The 25,989-nt window shown below is 49.3% G+C and overlaps 1 protein-coding gene across 8 annotated transcripts in view; it reads left to right on the top strand.

The window, feature by feature from the left end:
- The window catches only part of Pard3 (par-3 family cell polarity regulator), a 553,146-nt gene extending 529,497 nt beyond the window's left edge, over positions 1–23,649 (top strand). For all 8 annotated transcript variants that reach the window (XM_048367966.1, XM_048367964.1, XM_048367961.1 and 5 more), the window contains 3 exons: positions 6,790–6,910; positions 16,342–16,469; positions 22,691–23,649. In XM_048367966.1, coding sequence (XP_048223923.1) covers positions 6,790–6,910; positions 16,342–16,469; positions 22,691–23,084 — 643 coding nt within the window. In that variant the 3' untranslated portion in view covers positions 23,085–23,649. The remainder of the gene's footprint in view (positions 1–6,789; positions 6,911–16,341; positions 16,470–22,690) is intronic.
- The last annotated feature ends 2,340 nt before the right edge of the window (positions 23,650–25,989 follow it).

Below are 25,989 nucleotides of genomic sequence, written 5' to 3'. Positions count from 1 at the left end.
CCATAACACCATGTGACATGGTTTGGTGGTGGTTTGTGCTTATGGGTTTGAAGGAGAAAGGCGGATTGAGTTCATTACTGTAATGTTGGCATCTAACAAATCACCTAAAACCCTCATCTAATAACTAGTTGGGCTCCCTCAGGCTTGATATTTTTAAAAATAATTTTATCATCCTTAAGTAGTTGTACAAAGGAGTTGCTGTTCAACACAATAGTTTATGAACGCAATGTGTCTTGATCGATGTCACGCCTTTCAGCATTCTCACCCACCCCTTCCTGCCCACCCCTCTCCTGGATTCTCTTAATGTGGTAAGATATACAATGCAATTTCCACTGCATTCTCCCCTTCCCCCCTTCCTTTCTTCAGTCTGCTCCCCTCTTCTTGCTCCCCCCTCCCTACTCCTTTCAAGTACCCATTTCCTGGTGTTTATTTTGTTGAACTTTGATCTAGCCTTTCTAAGGAATTGCACCGTTTTAAGTTCTGCCTGGAATCTAGCTGATTCCGTCCATACCTCCAGACCTGGCTGTCGTGTTCCTATTCTGTGACTACGTTTGTGTGCACTGGAAGGTGAAGAGCATGAGACACACACACACACACACACACACACACACACACACACAGCTCTGCAGTCACAGGTTAAACTCGTTTGTATCTCTCCCATCCACGGACACCCCCTTGCCCCAAACAAGTCTCAGGACCGGTGTTCTATTTGTTTTCTTTCCCTACCTAACAAATTAGCACACGTCTAGCAGCTTAAGCCAATACACACGGCCTCCGCAGCCTGCTGGTCTGCAGTCCAGATGTGCCTTGCTGGGTTGTTTGCTCAGGGGCTCAGCAGGGCGGGCGCTGTCCGGCTCAGTGGTGGACGCAGCCGGGGGCCCAGGAAGCTTGTTTCTGCAAAGCCAAGCAGCACGGGCACCATGTTCCCACGTGGCCGCACAAACGTGGCCGCACGCATTCCATGGCATGGTTATTAGCCACCGTTACGAGTAGTGGAGCCACGCACTCTGTCACAAGAAAGGGACAGAGCTATGTACACCGGTTGAATTGTTGTGATGATCGCATACACTTTGAAAAAGCCACTCACACCCACGCAGTTCGGTAACCACGCGGTGCGTGGGTCAGAGAACAACTGCCGAAGAAGGACAAGGTGAATGCAGGCTCGGGTGGTTGTGAATTGGTGGCTGCGGGAATTTGATATTGAGAACTTACTGGTAGAATTTGGAAGAGTAGAAAGAAAACGAGAGAGTATGAAAGAAAAATAATATGAACAAATGTATCATCTCCCCATTCTAAGCAGGGGAGGCCCAAACTCCTCCTTTTTGTCCTCTCTCTCTCTCTCTCTCTCTCTCTCTCTCTCTCTTCCTTCTATGGAAAGCAGGGTAGACATCAACCAGGACTTACCTAAACTGTGAATGGTTACTTTCCTATTCCTTTAAATCTTAAAGCTCTGCCCTAGCTTCCAGGTTTCTGGATTTCTTTTGCATAATTAAAAATGCAAATGTGAAAAGTATTTTTAATCTGTAAAGAATTAATCAGTCACATCATAAATTCCTCTCTCTCAACATACACTTCTCTGAAAAGGCAGGAACTCAAGCCCACAAGAAAGTGCATCCCGGTTCAGCTGTAGGCAGGCCAAAAGAAGGAAGCCATCTAGAAAAGGCAAGCCCATGGCCGGGCCCACCCAGCAAAGTTTGTTGTTGTTGTTGTTTGTTTGTTTGTTGTTCTGTTTTGTTTTCTTTTTGTGGCAGGTTTAGGGCTTGGACGTAGGGCCTGCACACTATCCCTTAGCTCTTTCATTCAAGGCTAGCATTTTACCACTTGATGCATGCACCACGTCTGCCTTTTTGCTCTGTGTTGAGACACTTGTCCCTCTTGGAGAGAAGAATCTTGTGGATTTTCCTCCCCCGGCTGGCTTCCAACGGTGTTCCAATCTCAGCCTCCAGAGTAGCTAGGATTATAGGTGTGAGTCCGCATCAGCTAATTCGTTTTTTTTGTTTGTTTGCTTTTTTCCCCCAGAACGTATCATATAGACTTTGCTATTTTGTTAAATAGTAGACCCCACACAAAAGAAGTTACAAGTAATAATGAACTGTTCCTATACAATGTCAGCTCCCAACATATATGCAGACATATTTAATACTGTCACTTACGGATATGACTTTCTCTCTATTACTTTTTTTCTTTTAATCATGAAGCTTGAACTCAGGGCCTGGGTGCTGTCCCTGAACTTTTTCATTCAAGGCTAGAGTACCACGTGGAGCCACAGTGCCCCTTCTGGTCTTCTGGTGGTTAAGTGGAGATAAGGGTCTCCTTTACTTTCCCTCCCTACCTGGCTTCAAATAGCCGTTCTCCAATCTCAGCCTCCTGAGTAGCTAGGATTACAGGTGTGAGTCACCAGCATCTGGCTTTTACTATCTTTAAGTAGTTATACAAAGGAGTTGCCATTCAAGGAATCATTTTTTTTTTTCTTAATTTTGTAGGATATGCATTGAGTTTGGGGACTGCATTCCCCCTTACTTCCTCTCCTCACTTGCCTACCCCAGGTCCCCGGATTCCACGCTACTTTGGAGGGCCCGCTTCCTGATGTTTATTTTGTTGGACCCTGAGTCTAGAAGCGGAGCTGTGGTTTGAGTGGTAGAGCGCCAGCCTTGAGAGGAAAAGCCAAGCGAGAGAATGAGGCCTTGGGCACTCGCGCACGTGCGCACGTGTGCATGTACACACACACACACACAATCAGTGGGCATAAGTGTATCCGTTTATTTCTGCACTCTCATTTCTACTCAGGTTTTTACTCTGTTTGTTCTGCGGATTGAAGGCCTTGGTTCCAGAACCCCCTTCCAATGCCCAACATCTACAGATGCCCAGGTGCCTTATGTAAAATGATGCCGTGTTTGCACACCCTCTACCTGCACTCTCCTGTGTACTTTCAGTCGTGTCTTCGCTACTTGCAAGACCTAATGCGATGTCAGTGCTGTGGAAATGATGTCGTCGTTGTATTGTTTAGGGAATGGTGAGAAGTCTGTATCGTGCTATGCGGTGTTTTTTCAAATCCTTCACAGCCACGGGCGGTAGAATCTGAGGATGCAGGACTGGTGGCTGGGTTTGTTTCCCTAGACTGTTACTAGGGGACCACCAGACTTACCTTGATGCAGTGAAAGTAAGTGGCCTGGACAAGCAACATGTAAGACAGACGGCAGCTGCAGAATATAAAGTAGACGTTGCAAGCTGGCTGCCAACAGGCCTATTTTGTTTGGCTTTCCTAGAATTTTTTTAAAAAAAATGAATTACATCAACATTTTAAATTTGGACCGTATAAAACTGTATTTCTGACGTCTCAAAAAAAAAGAAAAAGAATAGGCTTCAGTACCAGGCCTGAATCCCTTCCAGGCAATTGTCCACTAAAACCAAGGCCTCCCCCTGAAAACCAAGCATTGCCGCAGATTGTACTTGGGCCCTTCTTGTGCCCGAGCCTGACTCCCCTTCACTCTGGTTAACTGCCTGGAGTCATTGGCATCTGCTCCAACTACGGAGCCCGTACTCCCCCACCCCTTTGTCCTCTCCCTGCACCGGACTGCCTGACTCAGAGTAGCTACCGAAAGCTGGCCCATCTGCATTTCTCACAAGCTCTCACGATCATTCTCTTTCCCGCGGTGTCCATGTTGGTGGTGCCGCCTGCCAGTAGCTCCGTGCTGCACTTGGTGTGACAGGGAATGTGTAGTTCCTCTGGGAAGCACATGGGAGGATCTCGTCTGCAGGTTCCGCAGCCGCCAGCCCTGCAGCAGCGCCTGTCTCTGGGAGAAGACGCGCGTGAATCCGCGTGGTGATCAGGGGCCCGCGTTCTGCATAGGTCACACCCACACTATGCCGCGCCTGCTGGGTTAGGACTTTGGGAAGTGTGGCATCCAAGGCCTTCTTCCCTGACCCCATAAGAACAACGGCCAGGTTGTTATTGAACCACAACACACACTCCGCTGAGCTTCCACAGTCACTGCGTAAAAAGAGACTAAATGTTCGCATTTGGACCGAAATGGCCTGTTGTGTCTGTTGACACAAAAACAGTCTCTGCCATCCCTGTGCAGACTCAGATCATGCAGGATGTTTGGAAATCATGACTTATTGAGTCCTCACCAGGGCTTATTGTCTCATTCCTCCATCTAATCAACTTTAGTGGTGTCCTGATTATGTTCAGAAAGAGAAAGACACACACATGCACGCACACACACACACATGCAGAGGGAAAGAGAGAGAGACAGAGAGAGTACTTTAAGTTGGCAACAATCCTAATCTCAGTTGATTGGGATGTGTAGGGATTAGTCACTGTTGCTAATGAATATTTAAAATTTCCTTTAGCTTTCTTGGCAGAAGAGCTCATAGAGAGCTTTAGAAGCGCAAATTTGAATTATTGGCCTGCGATACACTGACTGGCCTGAGAATCAGAACTGAGCCACGGCAATGGTTGCGTCTCTCAAAGCCAGAATTTCATCTCCAGCCTGCCAACTGCTGCTCCCCACGGACGCATGACGGTCTTCCAGTCTTTGGAAATCATCATCAATCATGAAACCATTGTCTCCTGCGTTCCCACTCCAACCATGAAAGTAGTTTTGCCAGTCATGGGCGTAGCAGTCTAGAGCTTTTGCTAAAGCATAGAAAGAAAGCAAAGGAAAACAATGGCCTCTCTTACTGCCCAGGCTTAGAAATAAGGGCAGAAGTGACCTCTAGCGCTTTCTTTCACCAGAATTTAAATTTAAGGACATACATAGTTGAGGTCAACTGTCATGATTTGGAGAATGGGCCTTCACTTAATCATAAATAGTAGGAAAATAATAGAGACACATTTCTGGTTAGATTTATAAAATATGTAGTCAGTCAAGTCTCCTTCCATGTTCCCATTAAGTACTAGGAGCAAAAAAGGCATAGCTGAAGGAGGACACTGTTGGCTCATACCTGTAATCCTAGCAACTCAGGAGACTGAGAGATCACAGGGTTGTAGTTCACAGCCAAAAGCACCAAGGCTCTGAGTTCGAGACTTAGCACTCCTGTCTCCAAGCAAGGCACAGCTTGAAAAGTGACCATGAGATTAATGGATGTGCACTTCCCTGCTTTGCTTTAGGAGCCGTCTCCATGCCCATACCCTCTCCGTTTTACATGAACGGAAAGGGGATTTTACAGACTGCCCATTGTATTGAAAAGTCATGTGTGGGAACAATGTAAGGTACTGAACATGATTTTGTGCCAGCTCTGGGGCTTGGACTCAGGACCTAGACCCTGTTCCTGAGTGATTTTTACTCAAGGCTAGTACTTTCCCACTTGAGCCACAGGTTCAAGTTCTGGCTTTTTGGTAGTTAATTGGAGAGAAGAGCCTAACTGACCTTCCTTCCCCTGGCTGACTTCAAACTGTGATCTTCAGTTCTCAGCCTCCTGAGTAGCGAAGACTACAGGTATGAGCCACTATTGCCCAGCTATGCATATGTTTTTAAAAAGCCAGTGGGACTAACAACCTGATTGACTTAAAAGTTAATAGGGGCTGGGAATGTGGCCTAGTGGTAGAGTGCTCGCCTTGCATACATGGAGCCCTGGGTTCGATTCCTCAGCACCACATATAGAGAAAAAGCTGGAAATGGCACTGTGGCTCAAGTGGTAGAGAGCTAGCATTGAGCAAAAAGAAGTCAGGAACAGTGCTCAGGCCCTGAGTTCAAGCCCCAGGACTGGCAAAAAAAAAAAACAAAAATGGCAATAAGGATGTTCTGAAGCCATACCCCATGGACCAAAGCCTCAGGTGGTTAAACAACATTTTGTACAGACTTAATAACCTTTATTGTCCTCAGGCAGTCAGTCTAAAAGATTCACCAGCAGTAAACAAAAGGACAAGCTTATACTAATGATACAAAAAAAACCCCACCTAAATTGTATGCATTGACAAGATATTCTAGAAGTGTCAATAAAACTGCGAGAAATGCCAAGGCGGCAGGGATAAGTCAGTTCCTATTTATCCCTCTTCACCTCCCTGGAGTTTCCGTGGTAGAAGGTAGTCCGGAATTTTGGAAGGTGTTAGTATGGTGGTTCTATAGGGTGTACTTTATACCTTTGGATTCCTCACGATAGGTGTGTGGCGTCTGGTGCAGGCAAGTGTCCGCCTGAGGATTTTCTGTGTACTTTGGCAGACAGCAGTGGCCTCGCCTGGGAGGAGCCGCCAACAGGCAACAGAACTCAGGCGCCCCGAGGAGTCAGGCGGTGTGCTCGGCCTGGCTGACCGCTGGTCCTCACGGCTTTCAGCTTCCTGATGTGCAGCAGCGTGACAGGGTCAAGTCTGAAGGTTCCGTCGTGGTGAATGGCATTTCTGGTGATGAAAGGACTCTTCTGAGAGGCTCCTGTGAAATACCTGAGACCTTAGTGAAGTGCAGTGAGAGCTAAGATTGACTTCATTGTTGTCATTGGTTGCTATGGTTCTGTGTAAAAATACTTATGTAAGACTGTGTATGAATTGTTGGGTGCTGATGGCTCACACTTTTAATCCTAGACACTCAGGAGGCTGCGATCTGAGGATCACAGTTCATAGCCAGCCCACGCAGACAATTCTGGGAGAATCTTAGCATTCACCCCCTTTATGTGTCTGTTCAGTACGCATCAATCCTAAGCCAACATGCTTTAAATGCCCAGACATTGTTTTAAAAATTCACTGCCTCTTAAATAACATTGTCTCACAGCAAGCCGCATTCCCCCTAACAACCGCAGTTCACAGATTATACTTCTGAATGGCGTTCACTGTGTCTCCTTTTCTCTATTTAGCAACCGATCAACTCCCAGCAACCATGATCGGATACAGCGTCTGCGGCAAGAGTTTCAGCAAGCCAAGCAGGATGAAGATGTGGAGGATCGGAGACGGACCTACAGCTTTGAACAACCCTGGGTGAGTCACTGGCCCGCCATCTGCTCTGCGGTAATGGCCCCTAAGCTATGACCTCAGTCCTTCATAAAATGAGACAAGACAAAGCTAGACTCCTTTGACCTTTACCACGTTGACCTTTCCCTCATTTCCATCTGGGTTTCATCATTGCTAATTTCATTTTATATCTAGTTCTACCATCTGTCCATTGCATAATAGGTTTAATTAGCCTTATGACATGACATCACAAAAGTAGCCTTGCTCTCAAACTATGCATTTTTATTAAGTTTGGTAAGTCCTTTTCTATAGACACATCTTTCTCAGAACCAGAGCCATTATAAGGTCAGCTCATGTCTATTTGTGTCTGTTAGGCACAAAGCACAGTGCTTGATCCATCCTGATTGTTTGATTCGTTATTCTCCCTCATTCCCCTTGGGTAATTATTAAACCTCCTGTTTATCCTTCTACATTTCTATGGTAGTTCATCCTCTCCACAACCACCAGGGTGATCACTCTAGAACAAAACTCAGTCATATCTCATCCTGATCTTGTATTTCACCCCTGAAAGGAAGTATTGAGGGAGAGTTAGAGGGTTGAGATTATGGGGGTTTTGAAGACTAGTTCTGAAACACTTAGAAAAGAGCCAAGAGTGACTAAGTCAGCTGCTTAAGGCAGGAACATCTAGCTGTGGCTATGAGAATACCCAGTCCACGTGGAAATCCCACCCTAACTGTGCTTAGAGGACGAGGAATAAAGAAAACCTTTTCACATTAACCTGTGGTGGAGGTGGTGAGCCCCGCAAGGCAGAGGCCGGCGTGGTGAGAAGAAGCCTGGCGGGGCGGGGGCGGGGGGGGGCGTAGCTGAGGATGGGCCGCCCCAACGGCCCGGGAAGATGCCGCTCGCGTCAGAGCACTAGGGGATCCCAAGCCTAAGAGTTTGTGGATGGCCCAGAGGCAAAGTTCTGGGAGCTGTGAGGTTTTTAGGAGTGCCATCTGTCTGCATAAACTGCCGACGTAGGGAAGGATTGGTGTCCAGAAGTTGGGACAAAGTGCTGGGAATCTAATTATAGTGGAATAGAATTATGTAAGAGGATAGGGAAGGAGAGATGGAGTGAGATGAGTGATTCCCCTGTATTTGGGGAGGAAGGAACTGACCCGTTGAAGCAGACTCTCAAGGGATGGATGGGTTGTGTTGATGGGAAGGAAGTGGAAAGGCAGAGTTGTAGCAGGAGACTCCAAGGCTAGACTAACAGTTGGGAAAGAGACAGCAGGTCACAGCGTGGATCCCTGAGCTTCAGTGGCCTGGCTCTCTGTGCTGCAGTTTCGCTCGTAGTTGGTGGTCGATCCCCTACATGCTCCTTGAGGTGGAAGCTGAGTATGTGCACAGATGCAAGCCAGCTTTTCTGGTGGAGCAGAGGCTCTGTGGGCTAGCGAAGGGTTGCCATGGATCAGATCTCCTCAGTGGGGTCCATGTTAACACCTTGAGCACCCTGACCAGCGTGTCCTGCACACACCTGTAGCCTGTGCCTCAGATCCACTGGCTCTCAGCCTCTGGGGCAAGCCCCGAGATCTATTTTAACCTCACCCCACCCCATCAGTGAGGACACCTCCTAGTTGGAGAAGCACAGTTGTAGAAATGGGGGAGGGGGTCTCTGAGGTCCTTCTTACCCTACTACCCATCACCCCCATGAACAGACACGAAGAAAGAAACCCTGCAAGGTGTTTGGTGGAGGGCTTCATTAACGACGCTGGAGTTGAGGAGGATGGATTTGGGGTTACCCGGAGAATACAGAACAGTGGGGAAGCGGTACCAGAAAAAGAATTCACCTTAGCTCAGGAGAGGAGGATGAGAACGTAAAACAGGCGATCAGCAACCCGGGACCAGTGTCCAGGAGTAAAGCAAAATTCATCCTCAACCTGACTTTGGGAGATGAGAAAACAAGCTCAACGACGCATTCATGTCTCAGAAGATCCCTCCTCTCCCACAGTATCACTATTAATGCGTTAAATTACCTAAGTGATCAAGTACCAATTCTACTTACAGTCAGTGGTAATGAATATGTTCGTGTGTGTGTGTGTGTGTGTGTGTGCGCGCGCGTGTGTGTGCACACGCCTGTCCTGGGGCTTGAACTCAGGGCCTGAGTGCTGTCCCTGAGCTGTTTTGCTTGTGGCTAGTACTCTGCCACTTGAGCCACAGTTATGCTTTCAGGTTATTTGGCAATTTATTGGAGATAAATGTTTCCTGGACTTCCTCGATTCTTACATCTCGTCCTCCTGAGTAGCTAGAATTACAGGTGTGAGCCACAGAGTCCTGTTCTTAATTATGCACATTTGCACAGAGAGGCTGCAAAGTGTCCCGGGAGCCCTATCAGCCCGAAGGAGAAAGCGGCCACTGCAGGCAGACATGGTCGTCCCTATAACACCCCATAGAGTTTGGCCGGTCCCCAGACTGCGTCATGAGGACAGTGTTAACCATTTTACTGTACCTGGTCGTGTGGATCTCAAACCAGCATCTATGCAATGTTTATTATTTAACTCTCAAAGTTACTGAGTATCCTGCATGGTGCAGGGGGAGGAAAGAAAGGTAGGAAAAGAAGAATTATCCTTGGAACTCTGTAGTGGAGCTGCTGCAAAGTGAAGGAATACTTAGGCAGCATAGAAGGGACACACCAGGGTGTGTGTACATGGGGCTGAGACTCAGAGGAGAAAGGCCCAACGCAGCTCTTGGGGCACAAGAAAAGCTTGAAAAAAAATGTATATAAAATATATCAATGTTAGAAACAGAAAAGCTTGTCTTTGGGGACTGAGATTCCCTCCTTCTCTCCATTCTTCCTTCTCTCTAACCCTCCCTCCCTCCCTCCCTCCGCCCTCCCTTCCTTCCTTCTATTGCTGAGGCAGGGTCTCACTACGTGGTCCAGGCTGGCTTCTAGCTCACAATTCTCCTATTTTCAGTCTCCCAATTGTTATGATTACACCTGGCCTTCATGAAGTTATTTCTGATTGGTGACAATTTACCCACATACAAGAACTGCAGGGTTGAGGCCAAATGACCATTTACTACTTTTTAGTCCTAGATATTTTTTTATTGAGAGAAATGAAAAGGTTTTGGAATCTATTTTTGAGATTTTTTTAATGAGATATTTTTGAATGAGATCAGTGAATATATTGCCATGTATTTCTTTGTTATCTATTTAATATGAACAGCCACTCTAGGGAAAATATGAGAAAATCACGCACATTTGGAAGCTGAACTACTGAAGGTCGTAGGCCAAATCATTGTGTCTTAAGCTGCCATTGAAACTTTTGACTGACTCTTTGGCTTGCAGAATTGTTTCCTGTCAGGACAGATAAGGGAACAATTTGGATGACAAACTGATTACCTTAAGGAATGGAATAATTTACTAAATTGTGGGTCAGAAGTTGACCTTTTCTTTTTCTTTTCATTTTCAAACTATTGGGATCTTGCTGTGACTCTCCATTCTGATCATGTAAATGAGCTTCATTAACTATAATTTTACATAGCAGATTGATTTTTATACTGATTCTCATTGTTCTCTGTGCAGTTGTCCACCCTGGAACTTGGTCTCTTGACTTGCGTTACTGATCTTACAAAATGAGCTCTGACTCTGTTGGAACCTTGCTCTCTCTCTCTTCCTGTATGTTTCCTGATCTTGTGAGGTCACGGCACTGGAGGGGACAAGAGCATGATCTCACTCATTGGAATGGCTTGTAATCATTTTACCTTAAGGAACCACAGACTCATCATCAAGCTGTGTGTACATCTTAGAGGATATTAGCTGAAATCATCATGCTTGTTAGAGATGCCCACATACAAAGTGCAAGCAGATGTGTCATGTCGAAAAATAGCCAAACCAATTATTTCATATACAGAGAGGGAGGCTTCAGAAAATTCAGCCAAGTAGTCCTTTGCAATTCATCTATTTTGAAAATGTTCTCCAGAAATTCTAGCAGTATGGAATGCACCTGCTTATGGATAGGTCTTTGTTCAAAATAACATTTGGGCCTAAGGGAGCTGATTTGTGGCACAAAAGGTCTTTAGATGAGCAGAGGCCCAGAAAATTTCCTTAGCTTATAATTGAAGTGAATTCTCTCCCAGGTTGATCAAGAGAGAAAGGAAAAGCAAGTTCTTCCTTGAGCAGGGCCAGGTGCAACCTAAATAAACCAGCAGCTTGCTTCAAATCTTTCCCAAGATAATGGAACAATGGCTGAGGTTAGGGTTATTATCACAAAGCTCAGCAATGGACAGGACTTAGCTTTTAAGAGACTGAAATTGCAGGCTGCACACGTAAGTACAGTATGCTGTTAAAACTTTGCAGCTACCCGAGTGTTGTCCGCAAGGAGACTTGCTGGCTGAGACACTTGATAGATGGGATAATGGAGCCTTTAATAGCTATATTGCTAAATCCTTTCCATCCCAGGTTGGTAGTGACTTAAAGTAGCTAAGTCCTTCAGAGAGAAAATAGACACTGCCAGGGGAACGTCCCCTTGTCCCCAAGCTTGCTTTAACAAATACCAAACCACACTTCCCTCCAGTCTCCTGTTTCTCTCCTCTTTCAGGGTTTGATCTGCTTTCAGCAGTGATCCCCTCACCCGGGACAGCCACTCCGCTACCCCTGCATTGCCTTCCCTGTGCTGGGGAATTTCAGTAATGGCGGTCATCTTTTTGTTTTCAGTGTTTTTAAGACTTGAAACGTCTTATAAAAAGCGGTTTCATTTCTTGCCTTAAAAATTGCCACCTCTGTTGACAGCCTCGCAGTGTAGCTCAGCTCAAAGTGGCAGAAATCAGCTCCCTTGGCAATCGACCCGAAGCGAGCCATTGTTGCAGCAAAGGCTACCCTCTGTGTGCTGCTATAAAGTAGACCTCTTTCTTCTAGCCCCATGGTTTATCCCCCCAGGCAAACCTCGGTGACCTACAGGACACCCTCCTCCAGGCGGCCGGGGTGGAGGGGAGTGAGGAGCTACCCTTGCTTGTTATGAGCACCTGATGCTGAGGTACTTGCCTTGTGCCCTGTACCCTTTGTATTTCCTATGTGTCTCATGCTGCAGGTGGGAAAATAAACTAGATCCAAGATAAACTAGAGATAAAGGCAAATATTGTGTTAAGACCCAACATTCATTTATAGAACTTTTTGAAGGTAGTGCTCTGGACATTTTTCAGCCATTACTCTGACTCTAAGTAGCAATTAAACCTTTCAATATGCAGAACCTAGAAGGGGTGGAGGACTGAGAAGCCAGGACCATCAAAAGTTGGTTTTGATTAAAAGCTGTAAGTCTCCTATAGAAAAGTGTGTGTGTGTGTGTGTGTGTGTGTGTGTGTGTGTGTGTGTGTGTTGGTCCTGGGGCTTCAGCTCGGGACCTGGGCACTGTCCCTGAGCTTTCTTTCCTCTAGATTAGCGCTCTACCTCTTGAGGTTTACTTCTGGCTTTTCAGTGAATGACTGGAGATGAGAGTGTCCCAGACTGTTCTGCCTAGAGTAGCTTTAAACTGCACTCCTCAGATCTCAGCCCCTTAAGTGGCTAGGATTACAAGTGTGAGCCACCAGCTCCTAGCTCAATAGCTATTTTTAAGCTGTGTAAATAAATCAGTATGATTTATTATAGCAGCATAGCTTTATTGTAACCGGTCAAAGTCTTACAATGTTACCTGGTGGTGCTAATTAGTACTAAGACATTGTATTTTATTTTATTTTATTTTATTTTGTCGGTTATGGGGCTTGAACTCTGGGCCTGGGCACTATCCTTGAGCTGTTCAGCTCAAGGCTAGCCCTCTACCACTTGAGTCACAGCACCACTTCTGGTTTTCTAGGGTTAATTGGAGATAAGAGCCTCACAGACTTTCCTGCCCAGGCTGGGTTTGAATCACAATCCTCAGATCTCAGCCTCCTGAGTAGCTAGGATGACAGGCGTGAGCCACTGGCGCCCGGCAACATTGTATTTTTATTCACCGGTCTGTTAACTATTTAGTATTTTCTTTCTTAGTTCTATTTTTTAAATGATATTAATTAGTTGAGGGAAATGCTTAATTAATAACTTAATTCAGTGAAACACTAAATGGATGGTATTTCTTACATTTTATTTTGCATGCAGTGATGTCAGAATTTTACAGCTCTCTCAAATAGTCAGTAATATCTCTTCATAGCATGATAGAGACAAGTGTTGTAACTCATTTGCAGAAGCCACAGGAGCATTTTTCACTGTGATTTTAAACATAAGTCATTGAGGAGATTCCAGCACACTGTGTCATAATCATATTTTATGTCTATCATTCAGCTTCTATTGTTACTCTCATGTGACATTTTCAGCTATTTTTTTAATTTAAAAGGTCATTTCTTGTAACAAATTTCATTACAGACCAAGCCCAGCTACTCCTGGCTTGCAGCTGACTCTTTTGCTGTTGCACTATTTAAAAATGTCTGCATCTTCATGGGGTTGCAAATTGCCCCTTCATTTGTTTTTGTGATTTTGGACTTAGATTCAGGATTCCATTCTGCCACAGGGCATAGAAATCATAGTACTGAAGAGGCAGAATTATCAGTTGTAAAATGACAACAACATTCCTGTTTATGAGCTCTTCGAGGTGGTCATTGTTTGGAATGGTTTCATCGCGTTGCAGCTTTCATCCAATCTGACTTACAGCGTGTGATCACCTTTCAAGCCAGGTATCAGTGGCTAACGACGGTGATCCTAGCCACTCAGGAGGCTGGCGTCTGAAGGTGGTAGTTCCAAACCAGTAACAGCGGCCTGCTGTTTACTTATTTCGTAGTGAACACAATAACACAAAGAAGTCAGTGTGTCCTTACCAGAGAGCTCATTAATTTCATCCCTTCAGCTCATCAGGAAGCGAGTGCGTGTTTGAAGCCGCTAAGGTGTCAACCCGGCAGTGTCGGAAAAACAGCTGAACTGGGGGAAAAAAAAAACAAAAACACTTCAACTTTCTTTTCCCTCCTCTTTCTGCCAGAATCAAATTTCCAGACCTCTGGGAGAAACAACTTAAAACCACACCTGAAATTTCCACGAGACCTTGAGTTTTCTTTTCCCATCTCCACATGTAGTATGTCAGAGAGCAGCGTGAGTTTAAAAAGCTGGTTACGAAATCCTGCGGCAGAACGCCGGGCCCGTGGAGACGGCTCGACGCGTGCGCGTTGGGAAGGAAGGAGACGGGGTTCTTCGTGAGAGTAGGGTGGAAATTGCCCGGTGTTTTCTTGCTCTGCCTTCCCTGTGCCCAGTGCCCTGTGCCCCAGGGCTCTTGGGGCTCCCTGGCTCCCATCACCCAGCCTGGCCGAGGCTCCGGGAAGCAGAGTCTGTCTGCTCTAATGGAGTTGGTGAGCAATGGGTAGCTGCTTTGTTTGCATAAGCAGGAACTCATCGGGTAAAGCGTGCTTCTTGCTGGAGGCCTCGGGCTGTGTTATGTGAACGGTGTGGTGGAGGGGGTCTCTGAGCGCACATTTGTCCCAGCGAGTGTGGTTATAGACATCCACTAGTAGAGACTGGGGTGTTGTAAAGCCTAATCTCTTCCCACATTGTTTTTTTGTGTTGGGATATTTTTAATATGCTTACTGACTGTGCCCATATGCTTGGACATTTTTGTCCTGGACATTACTTCTTTATTGCTTACCCACAACTAGGACAGGGCAGGCCTGGCAGAAAGGGAGCAATAGATGCAATTGGGTTTCTCTCAGACAGAAGCTAACCGGAGGGACTTTCCGTGTACCAAGGCTCATGATACCTTCCTATGCCTTGCCAGTGAATGCTAAGAACTCTTATTTTTGAAGACGATTATCAAGCCAAAGTCTGTCGCTGTGTTTTAACTCTAAAATAAAACAAAGGCAGGTGCCAGTGGCTCACACCTGTAATCCTAGCTGCTTAGGAGACTGAGATCTAAGGGTCTTGGCTCAAAACCAGCCCAGGAAGGAAAATGCGTGAGACTCTAATCTCTTCTTAACCAACAAAGAGCCAGAAGTGGAGCTGTGGCTCTCAAGTGGTAGAGTGCCAGCCTTGGACAGGAAAGCTCAGGGACGGTGCCTTGTGTTCATGCTCTAGTATGGGCACGTGTGTGTGCATGCGCGCACGCACACACACACATCATTCTTCTAGCTAAACCACTTACGTTGTACAGTGTGGTGTAACACAAAGAGGAAGGAGGTGATCCAGAGCCTAACAGGATGGCGTTGGTGCCGGCCGCTGATGAGGGTGAACCACGCTCCCTGGTGTTGGTGTTAGAGGCTTCGCGGTCTGTTTTCAGCAGAGCTGCTTTCATTTCAAAAGGCCTGAGCCAGATGGTAAGCAGCTCAGTTGTTGAGAAATTGACACGTCCATTGGCTTTTTAAAAACTTATTTTTATTGTAAAGGTGACGTGCAACGGGGTTGTTACCATTACACAAGTCAGATAATGAGTGCATTGCTTTTTGAACAGTGTTGCCTCCTTCCTCATTCTCTCTGAGATTTTTACCCTTCCCAGGCTTTGGGCCTACCCAGCACAGTACACAAACTCTGTGATCCAGCTCTGGGGAGAGGTTGCTATGGACAGATGAGCAGGCTCCGAGGAACCTTGGCAGAAGGCCATCGGGGAAGGGTGTCATCTGATAACCAACAGAGTGGCACTGGCATGCTCAGAGCCATCCCGTCGGAGCACTTTGGTTCCTCGTCTGGCTTCCTTTGTAGGTTCGAGGAGGACGCATCAAAGGCGAGTCATGACTGTTCAATCCACTGTTGGTTAAATGTCACATCTCAGCTGTCATCCGGCGGTGAGAGGGGAATTGAACAGCTTGGATAGAGGAAAACGCACACCTAACCATCCTGGCGGCCACCGAGGCGGCTGTCACGGGTGCCGCGGGCCTGGGGGCCCCGCCGAGGCTGAGTTACCGTGGCAGACGTCGGTTCCGTTCTGCCATCGTTTCCAACCCTCTGAGCAGCCTGGCGTTTGTTGTTCTCACGCGAGCTTACAGCAGCCTCTCATGCCAGTGTTTGCCAGACCTCGTGACGCAGGCCAGCAGGGCTGACCGTGTTCCCCCGTGGCAGAGCCGGGAGCCCACGGAAGCCTGCAGCGCGCAGGCCAGCAGGGCTGACCGTGAGCCCCCGTGGCGGAGCCGGGAGCCCACGGAAGCCTGCAGCGCGCTCAGGGCCTCGCTGGGCTGACCGTGTTCCCCCGTGGCAGAGCCGGGAGCCCACGGAAGCCTGCGGCGCTCAGGGCCTCGCTGGGCTGCTTTGGGTTTTAGGAAGAAACAGCAGGAGCACAGCACGTGTGCAGCAGCACAGCACGTGTGCAAGAGCACAGACCGAGAACGGAAGCCTGGACCGTGCGGGCCCCCCCGGTTTCTTGCCTAGCAGCCCGCACAGCCCCCGGTTCCCCGCCCAGCACCGCCGCGCCGCGCGCGCAGTCACCGGAGCAGGCGCCCCGCGTTTCCCTCCCCGCTAACCACGCGCTTCCCTTCCGCAGCCCAGCTCCAGGCCGGCGGCGCAGAGCGGGCGGCACTCGGTGTCCGTGGAGGTCCAGGTGCAGCGGCAGCGGCAAGAGGAGCGGGAGAACTTCCAGCAGGCCCAGCGCCAGTACAGCTCACTACCCAGGTACGGGGGATCTCACCGTGCGGCAGCAAGACTGGAAGGAAGGGTGTGTGTGTGTGTGTGTGTGTGTGCGCGCGCACGTGTGTGTACGTGTGTGTGTGCGCGCGCTGCTAATAGAGCATAAACTCAGAGCCCGAGCGCGATCCCTTACCTTTTCCTCTCGAGGCTGGCGCTCTGCCACCTGAGCCACCGCTCCACTCACTGCCCGCTCTTTTGCTTGTGACTTGGAGATGAGTCACGCCGCCTTCCCTGCTCAGGGTGGTTTCGAATCGTGGTCCTCAGATCTCAGCCTCCTGAGCCACGGGGGTGACAGGCGTGAGCCACCAGCACCTCCCGCGCCAGGAGCATCGTGACACGGCCTGTGAGGGCGGGATTCGGGGTCTGCCCCGGGTTCCCGTCTTGGTGCTGCTGTTTTGCATGTGGCCACGGGTGGCGGCGGGGGGGGGGGGAACCCCTTGGCTGAAGAGTGAGAAGACTTTTCTCAGGGTCCCAGGGTCAGAATGACTTGGCACACGTAGGTAAAGGGCACTTGCGTGCGCGCTGGGTACCGGTCTGCTGCTCTGCAGGGCGGGGACACAGAGTCCCGGGCGGTGAGCCCCAGCTGACGGCGAAGAGGCCCGCGGGGGCCTCCGCTCTGTGGCTCTGGTAACGATCAGGAAGGCTCTCTCTAGCTGGGCCCCGTGCACGACACGACAGCCATTTTCCCGTCAAGGCATTTCTTCCAGGCAATATCTAATAAAGCAGAAGTTATTGAAACATACCTAGCTTTCCAAGTCACTCTTGTCCTCACGGTTATTACAGACATTTGTTGCCCTGTTTCAAAATGATAGAACAAAGACATTTCTAGTGTCAAAAGATCCAGACACCATATTGATGTCAGGAACACAGCATTTGAAGTTTGAACAAAAGAATGGGGGCCGGGGAGTAGGTCTGTATCTGCATTCAATCGATTGACCCATGTAAGAGTGACCTGATTCCATTTCTAATAAAAGTCAGTTCCTTGACATGTTAAATAATCGCTGTGACAACCATGAGAGACTTCATATTAACGGTGGTCAGCCGAGAGGGTGTGGGTGGGCAGGAAAATCCTCACCAGGATGAGGGTGACTAATACAGTCACTTGCTTGGTCTGTGTTTTTTAAGTTTCATTTTTTTGTCAAGGTGATGTACAGAGGGGTTACAGTTATATATATGTATGTATATGAGTACATTTCTTGTTGAACTTGTTACCTCCTCCTCCATTTTTCTCCCACTTGTTGAGGGTTCTGTTTCACCCTCCAAGGCTGTTGTCTCCTTTGCTTTTCAATAGGAGGGCCCTCCCAAGTAATTATTTAGCCTAATCCAGGTAAGAGAGAAAAGTCTAAGTTTGGACAGGTCCTTACAAAGTATTTTGTCTTATTGAGAAATTGCTACCAGAAATGAAGTCCCTCCCCCAGGGGTTTCGGGATTCAAACTCAACCCTTCTCACGCCCTACGCTGTTCCGTGTAGGAGATCATTGCTTGGGTTCCTAACCTCGGAGCATTAACAGGTGGCACCTTTCAGAGCTCTGCTGTCCATAGCATTTGCGAAAAGGCCACAGCGTGACCAAATCAAAGAGTACCCATCTGGAGTGCGTACACGGGGGTTCTGTGAGATGGTCTCCCTCGCCTGCCTGGCTCGCATGCCAGGGTAAGGCGAACACGATGGTGTCCATGCGTGCACGCACCGGCGTGGTGTTGGCTCTGTAGCCACGCGGGAGGCACGCACGGCGTGGCTTACACGAGGCAGGTTAGGGGCTCGGTTCTCGCTTCCACTGGCAAAATACTGGCTTCATAGGGTTCACCCGTGTTCGAGTATTTTTCTGGGTGCTGGTGGCTCGTGGCCGTAATTTTAGCTACTCAAGAAGCTGAGATCTGACGATCAAGGCTTGAAGGCAGGAAAGCCTGTGAGACTCTTATCTCCAATTAACCAACAAAACCTGGAGGTGGAGCTGTGGCGATTGTGATAGAGTGTCAGTTTGGGGTGGAAAAGCTAAGGTACAGCACTAAGGCTCTGAGTTCAGGCTCAATACTCTCTCTCTCTCTCTCACACACACACACACACACACGCACACACACGCGCACACACGCACACGCACACCAGCATTCTGCACTGAGGAAAGGGACTTGGGAAATTCGGTGTCCTGAGGCAAGGACGCTGGAGAGTCGGATGGTGGAGGGCGGTTGAAGGCTGAGGACTGAGGAGAGAAAGGGCAGGTCCCGGCCCCACGAAGACTCCCGCCCTGCATCTCCCCTGCTCCATTCCGGAGAAGCTTCTGTGCGCCACACGGCAGCTCTCCTCTCCGTAATCTCCACCCGACGGCTTTCTTAATGAGTTTTAACTACCATGCCTAACCGTACATATTTATGGCGTGTGATGGGGCGCAGCGTGATGATCCAGCGAGAGGATCTGCATGCTGTCCCCCCAGACGCTTCCCATTTTGGTGCTGGGAATACTCCCAGGGCCCTCTCTCCTCTCCCTCTCTCTCTCTCTCTCTCTCTCGCTCGCTGTTTTGAGATGTCCACAGTTTCATCACCTACAGTACCCGCTTCTTCCACCCGCCCTCCTCTCCCCAGTACCTGTTTCCTCCCCTCTCTCCCTGGAAGCACCTTGTGGAACGGTCTGAATTCACAAGGTCAGGCGGGCTGCGGCTGCTGTCGCGCCATTGCCTGGCGTAGCGTTTCTCACAAAATAAGCTTTCCCTCTAGGCTCATCCCCCTCCTTCGTTTTCACCATCTTGTCCCATTTAGAGGCAAGAAAAGCGGAAGACAGCGCTGTGTGGTTTGGGCAGGAGGGGCGGTGGCCTCGTTAGACCCGGACTCCTCCGTGGGGTGTGCAGGGCGGGGCTGAGCGCTGCGCCCCTCTCCTGGCAGTGCCACCCACAGCAGGGCACGGGGCGGCCACCAGGGCAGGGCGAGAACTCGCCCCGGAGGCCCCGGGGCCTTGCGCCAAGCCGCGCACGCGCGCCGTGCATGCACGCACCTAGCCTTCTGCTTTTCAGACGTGGCAGTCAACCGAGATCTGTCTCAACGAGCTGGTGTGATATTTGAAACTAAAAAGATTTCACACACACACACACACACACACACACACACACACACACACACACAGCTCAGTTATGAATTGGAGCATACAATCAAACACATGGTCAAGCCTTTGCATCGCCGGCATTCGATGAGGTGGTTTGAATTAGAGGAATGGATATGAGCCAGGCTCGTTGGTGCATTCTAACTGTAATTAAGGAAATCTAGCCAGGTGGAATCACTAAGATGCTTTCTTTTTTTTTTAAATTCCTAAATTAGTTTCTCTTGTAAGTATCTAAAATCCAGTCCTTAAACCAAGCCCAGGTAGGTATGTGCACATACAGATAGATACTCATGGACACTTCCAGAAAGACAAGACCCTGGATGAAGGATTTCTCCCGAGGGTTTCCCTGCTGTTTCTGCATTCACTCTTCTTCCTCACTGGTGTGGGCGGTGTGTCTGCTGTTGCTTCTGTCTACACTACGGCTCCTCCAGTGCTCCCCAGCCCTCTTCGATGCTATTTCCTGTCCTCCTCTCTCCTTTATCTCGCTTTGTCCTGCTGCTGGGCCTCGGTGGCTACGTCTTCTTCTCAGACTTCAGCTGTCTTTGTGGCGACAGACCTCAGGGCTGACTGGAGTAGTTATTACCAAGTTCGGACATGTACACGGAACAGATGCAGAAATCTCCGGAAGCTCAGTGCACAGCCCCACAGAACGAGGTGTGGAGTATAAAGAAAAGAAAGGAGATAGGTGCTATGTTGCTGTTGTTATGCATGGCTGAAGGATTCCTGGGTTGCAGTTTCTGACCATGGCTTTCTCCTAATTTCTGCAGCAGTCTTGGTAGAGTGGCCCTCCGTTAGCTCTTTGCTCTCTAACCCAGTCCATCCAGTCAAAAGAGGGAAAGCTCACACTGTCGTTTACTTTGCCTCTTGGATCCGTACGGTCACCTGTGAAACCCAGGGTCTGATCCTTGAAGGCAAAGTGACTTTATCCGGAAGCCATCTCTTTGTCAGTGATTGAGGTGGCACCACTCCCCAGCCCCTTTTCTAGGCATTGTACGCAAGACACTTCACTTATTTCTTCTCCACACTACTCCATAAGCTCAGATAGGACGGCCAGTTCCCAGATGAGGTGACTGGGGCCTCACCAGCGTCACTTGGGATCACAGGGCTTCGGATCAAGAGTTTCAGGGTCTGAATCCAGCCGAGCTCCTCCTTCCCACACCAGGCGCCCTGACGTGGGGCGTTTCCTTCCTCGTTGCCTCATTTCTCACCCCTCATTAATCAAGAGTGTATGTTTCCTTACCCCAAGGACATGTGTATATTTCTTTGTTTTATCTATATGTTTTATCTTATGTTTGTTTTATCTATTTCTGTGTATATCTGTATATATATATCTATGTATAGCCATGTATTTTTATATATATATATATCTGTGTATTTTTCTGTGTATCTGTGTGTGTGTGTGTGTGTGTGTGTAGCGTGTGTGTTTACATTTCCCCTATAACTTATTTCAAACCTTAGGGCAGACTGCTTCCTTTGCTTTATACTGATTAGTATGAAAAATCTTTAGCTACAAGGAATTCATTCTCCCACATTACCATAATTTCAATCCTTAACAAACCTTCGTGAATTCTCATGCATTTAAATATAGGAGGACTCTAAATTCCTGGGAGATTCCGAAATTCAGTTCATGGCATTCAGTCACCATCAAGTGACACCAGCGATCTCATGGTGGCGGGGGGGGGGGGGGGGGGAGGGGAGGGAGCTTCTCAGCACAGCTCTCAGTGGGCTGAGGACAAAAACGGAAGCAAAATTTCTGCAGCCGATTTCTGATTTCTGATTATCTGTAAATTGATGACTCATAGGAGCCCCTCCTCCCCGTTGCTGTGGTATCAGTAACCAGTTCATTGTTTTAATTAAAGTTTCATGATTAATGTCAGGTCCTCGGTTTCGTGCTGACACTTTCTATCATTCATGTCTCTGAGCAGATTAATTTATGGCTTTTTAAGTGAAGATAATCAGTGCTTTAGGCAAATAAACTATTCCATCAAATCTAAGGAATCTGTCTCGGGCTGATGTTGCAAATGATCGGATTCCCACTAAGAGAGCCAGACAGAAACACGGCCTTCTGTTTAATTAAGCACAGTTAGATCCAGAGGTGACATTGGACATTACTTTCAATTTTCAGTTTGCAAACATGGCTGAGCACGTTTTAGGCCATCTGGGAAGTGGAGAGATTCCACCCCACGGTGTATCACCAGCACTCCAGAAAGTTCACGACGCAAATTCCTCCTCTTGGTGGGACACCGGTGGCCCAGCACCCCCAATTCCCTGCGCAGGGGCGCCCTGTCTGCGGGGGCGGAGGGATGCTTGCTGTCGCCAAATGATTTTCTTATTGATAAATGGAGCAATATATTTGCTTTATTACTCGATCGTCTCTTCCCCCCTCTTCCATTAAAAAAAATTAGGACATGTCTTCCTTCCTGGCACGAAATTGTTCCACTTTATCATAGGCAATCTTATTGTAAAGTCATAAAAGCATCTAGAGACGGGATAGTAAATTAAAGATGTTTCAAAACAATAATGTTTCCTGAAAATCACGTGCTGCTTTCTTGCAGAAGTGATGAGTTTGAAGTTTCTCGGTGACTCAGATTTCCTTCTTCCTGGGGGTGAAGCGTGGCGCCCCAGCCTTGGACGAGGGAAAGGCGTGCACGGAGCTAGGGCTTGACCCTCCAGTCTCACAAGCTGGAGCGCGACATTGTTCACCCCCGAGGAGTCTAGACTTCAGTCTCCCATCGCGGAACGCCTATTGTAATCCATGACATGCACTTGTGATTAGCGAGCCTTGCCGGCATGACGGTGGGGGCTGTGTAGACTATCTGTGTTACTCGTTGAGAATTGAACGGTAACACCGTAACGCAAGGGGCAATCGTTGCCAGGGGTAGGTTCTGCCACATCTCCAATACTTCTGTACATGAAAACGAGTCCAAGTACCAAGAGGTAGGGTTCCCAGAAGGAGCGTGGGGGGCTGTGAGTTTCTGGCCCCTGGCTGGCTCCGGCAAAACGATTACCAAGACTCCACAGCGACCACTGAGGCCGGACAGCGAGGGGCCCGCCCTTCCGATCGCCCCCTCCCCTTTCCCGGCCTCGCGCTTACCTGTGGCCTCTGGTTCCTTTCCAGGCAAAGCAGGAAGAACACCGCCGCGGCGTCCCCGGATTCCTGGGAACAGAGTTGCCCCCCGGGTGAAGGCTTCCAGAGTGCCAAGGAGAACCCCAGGTACTCCAGCTACCAGGGCTCCCGGAACGGCTACCTGGGCGGCCACGGCCTCAACGCCCGGGTCATGCTGGAGACGCAGGAGCTGCTCCGGCAGGAGCAGAGGCGCAAGGAGCAGCAGATGAAGAAGCCGCCCCCTCCCGAGGGCCCCGGCGCCTACGACGCCTACAAGAAGGCGCAGGAGCCCGGCTACGCCCCTCCCAAGGGACCCTTCCGGCAGGACGTGCCCCCGTCCCCTTCCCAGGTGGCCCGGCTGAGCAGACTGCAGACGCCCGAGAAGGGGCGGCCCTTCTACTCCTGAGCGGGGGCCGGGCCCGGGGGGGCGTGGGGGCTGCGTCTCTCCCGGCGTCCCCACGGCCCCACGGGGGATCCCTGTCGTCGGTATCAGTGCCTTTAAGCGGTGCGGCGGAGCGCGGGGCCTTGCTGTCTTTGCCACTGTGTCTCAGTCTGTTTCCCGGAAGGGGCCCCACCACTGACAATCAGTCACCCGGGCCCCCGCAGGGCCGGCTCGGCCCCGGGCATCGGGGCCCTGGCGTTGCGGCCGTGGCTCCTTCGCTGGACGCCGAGGGCCTCGCCGACGGCTCCCTCGCCCTGGGCGGCCCTGGGCGGAGGAGGCATCATCGCCGTCGGTGGGGGGCGAGGGGGGCGATGCACACCGGAACCCAGGGCTTCCTGGTGCTTCACAGCCCGGTGGTCTCTGGAACTTTGCAGTCGGTCTGGGTCTCCCTGTCTCCTTCCCGTCCCCCTCTGGAAGAAGCCAAGCCATAGTCCAGCACCGCGGGGTTATTGGGGGTGGGGCGGGGCGTCCTTTTGTAACGGCCTTATACATTACCAATAAAGCGATGACTCTCGTCTGTGTTTCTACACGCGCTGGTGCTGTCGTGCTCCTGACACGGGCTGAGTCCACACAGCTCTGCTCTGTGTGGGGACCGGGGGGCCTCGGGGGGGCCCGGAGGGGGGAGGGCTGGGTGTGCCTGGCGGTCGGGGGTGGGGGGCGTTAGAAGACGATTCCCACAAGAGGAGCTGTGGGTCGGTCTGTGACGTGGCGACTTTCAGTGTTGTTGTGACATGTTGGCAAGAAGGGCACAAAGGGGGCTGGCGAATCACACCGCCATGTTGGGATTCAGACAGCGAATCCGTGTTCCAGGAGTTGGGTGTTTGTCTAATCCACCTGCACACGGTTCCCCCGCTCAGTGATGCATTTAACTAAATGATTCCGCCCTGAAACCGAAAAACTACAACAACACGGAACACGGGCAAAGCTCTCGCACCTCCCACAGAGAACAACCACGAGCAGCAACGCAGGACAGCGCGCGTGTGCGTGTGCGCGTGCACGCGTGGGTGACCCGACCCCGGAGACTCCCACGCTCGTCCGCTCGGCCGGCTAGCGCAAGTGCCTGCAAATCCCGAAGTGAAAATCAAAGCTTGAGCTAGAAGCGCAATGTCCCACCTAGTAACAAAAAGGAAAAAAAAAAACTCACAAATATTGAGATGCCTATTTTTTTTTTTTACTGGCATATTGTATTTTTTGTGTAGAGTTGTTTTTAGACCGTGTTGTGAAGCGTCCATACATCCCCGTGTCTCCTTTGCATTTCTGTGTGATGGTTCTGTCTGCTAACAGTGTGCACCGGTGCTCGAGTGTGTCAGCAATGAGCACACCAGGAGCGTGGACAGCACGGGCTCTTTCTCATGGCCGCTCCGTGCTATGAGAAACGGCCTGCCCTGTACAGATGAATCTTCTAAATAAAAGGCATATTTCTTCCTGCTGGTTGTGGTGTCCATGGTTTTCCTGGGGAACCTGTCCTGTTTTTTTTTAAAAAACAATTTTAATGTTTTTCATATTTAGTAGAAATGGAATACTTCTTTATATATTTTCATGGACAGATACGGACGCGGTGATTCGTTGCTTAGTTGACTCCATGAGGAGGGATGGGGCGAGAAGGATAAGAGTTCTTCTTCTCTTTTGGGGGGTGGGGTGGGGGGTCACAATTCTAGGATTTGAATTCAGGACACCGTGGTCGCTTGGCTTGGCTGGTATTCCACCATAGGAACTGTACCTCCAGCCCAGCTTTTTGCTGGTTATTTTGGAGATGGAGTCTATTGCGCGTTCCTGCCCTGCTTGGCCTATAACTACCGTTCTCTGTATCTCAGCCTCCTGTGCAGCTGGGATTGTCGACATGAGCCACCAGTAAATGTCTGGCACACAATTGCTTCTCAATGAAAGCACAGGTGGCCCAAAGAAGGCTGCGAAAAGGAGTCAACACACTAGGAGAAAGGGAAAGGAGAGCTGTGTGGGGCCCTTCGTGTTTCCATTGCTGACTTGAACCCCTTAGCATCATCTTGGGAAGCCAGCACTTCTCATTGGGTCCCCACTTCACACACTGTGAGCCCAAAGGCAGGTCAGAATTCTAGTCTGCTTCCAATACTAGCCTCGTTCTTCCATGTCAGATCACCAAACAATGTTTGGCTGTTTCTTTTGGGTGGACATTTACTTAATATGTACATGACGTTTAAAGGTATAAAAGGTGACACACCCCTAGCTGTATATTATGCACACAAGTGCTGTGGTTCCCACCCAAAGAGCAGTGTGGAAAGAGCTTTTGCACTCATGTCCTGCGGATGACAGGCCTTCCCTTCTTGGTTCTCGTGGCTGCCTTCATCCTGTCACAAAATCTAAGTTCTAGTACCTCAAGATTAGAAGTCAGAGGGTGTGTGGCGTTTTTGTTGCTGGTGGGCATGTAGGTATGGAACAGTACAAAGGGAGATGGACAGATGGTTACTGACCCATGGCCAGTGTCCAAGCTCACAGGTTATTGATCTCAGCTGACTCAAGACGTAGAACAGGAGAGGCAATGCTGAATACCGTAGTGACCCTGTCACCTAGGGATTTGTGGATTAAAATGGGTGATTTGAGCTGAACTGGGGAAGAGAAGTAGGAGCTGACAGGAGTGGGCAGAAGGGTGGGAAGGTACTCTGCCAACCAGTCTTATCTAAACGAAGTGCTCTGGGGCTCACACACGTCACAGGGTCTTTAGAGAACCACCTGGGCAGAGTCCTGAAGACTTTCAGGCAGTGTGTCAAGCTATGTACTGAGCTCTACCCAGGATCCTCAGAGAGAAGCCCCCATCCTATGAAGAGGAGCACATGGGAACCCCAAGGTCACCCTTAGGTAGAGATGGAGCAACATAGCTGCCCCTTAGAAGAGA

The sequence above is a fragment of the Perognathus longimembris genome, chromosome 18 (assembly GCF_023159225.1).
Source record: "Perognathus longimembris pacificus isolate PPM17 chromosome 18, ASM2315922v1, whole genome shotgun sequence".
Classification (NCBI taxonomy): domain Eukaryota; kingdom Metazoa; phylum Chordata; class Mammalia; order Rodentia; family Heteromyidae; genus Perognathus; species Perognathus longimembris.
This window is presented reverse-complemented; position numbering and strand designations above follow the sequence as displayed.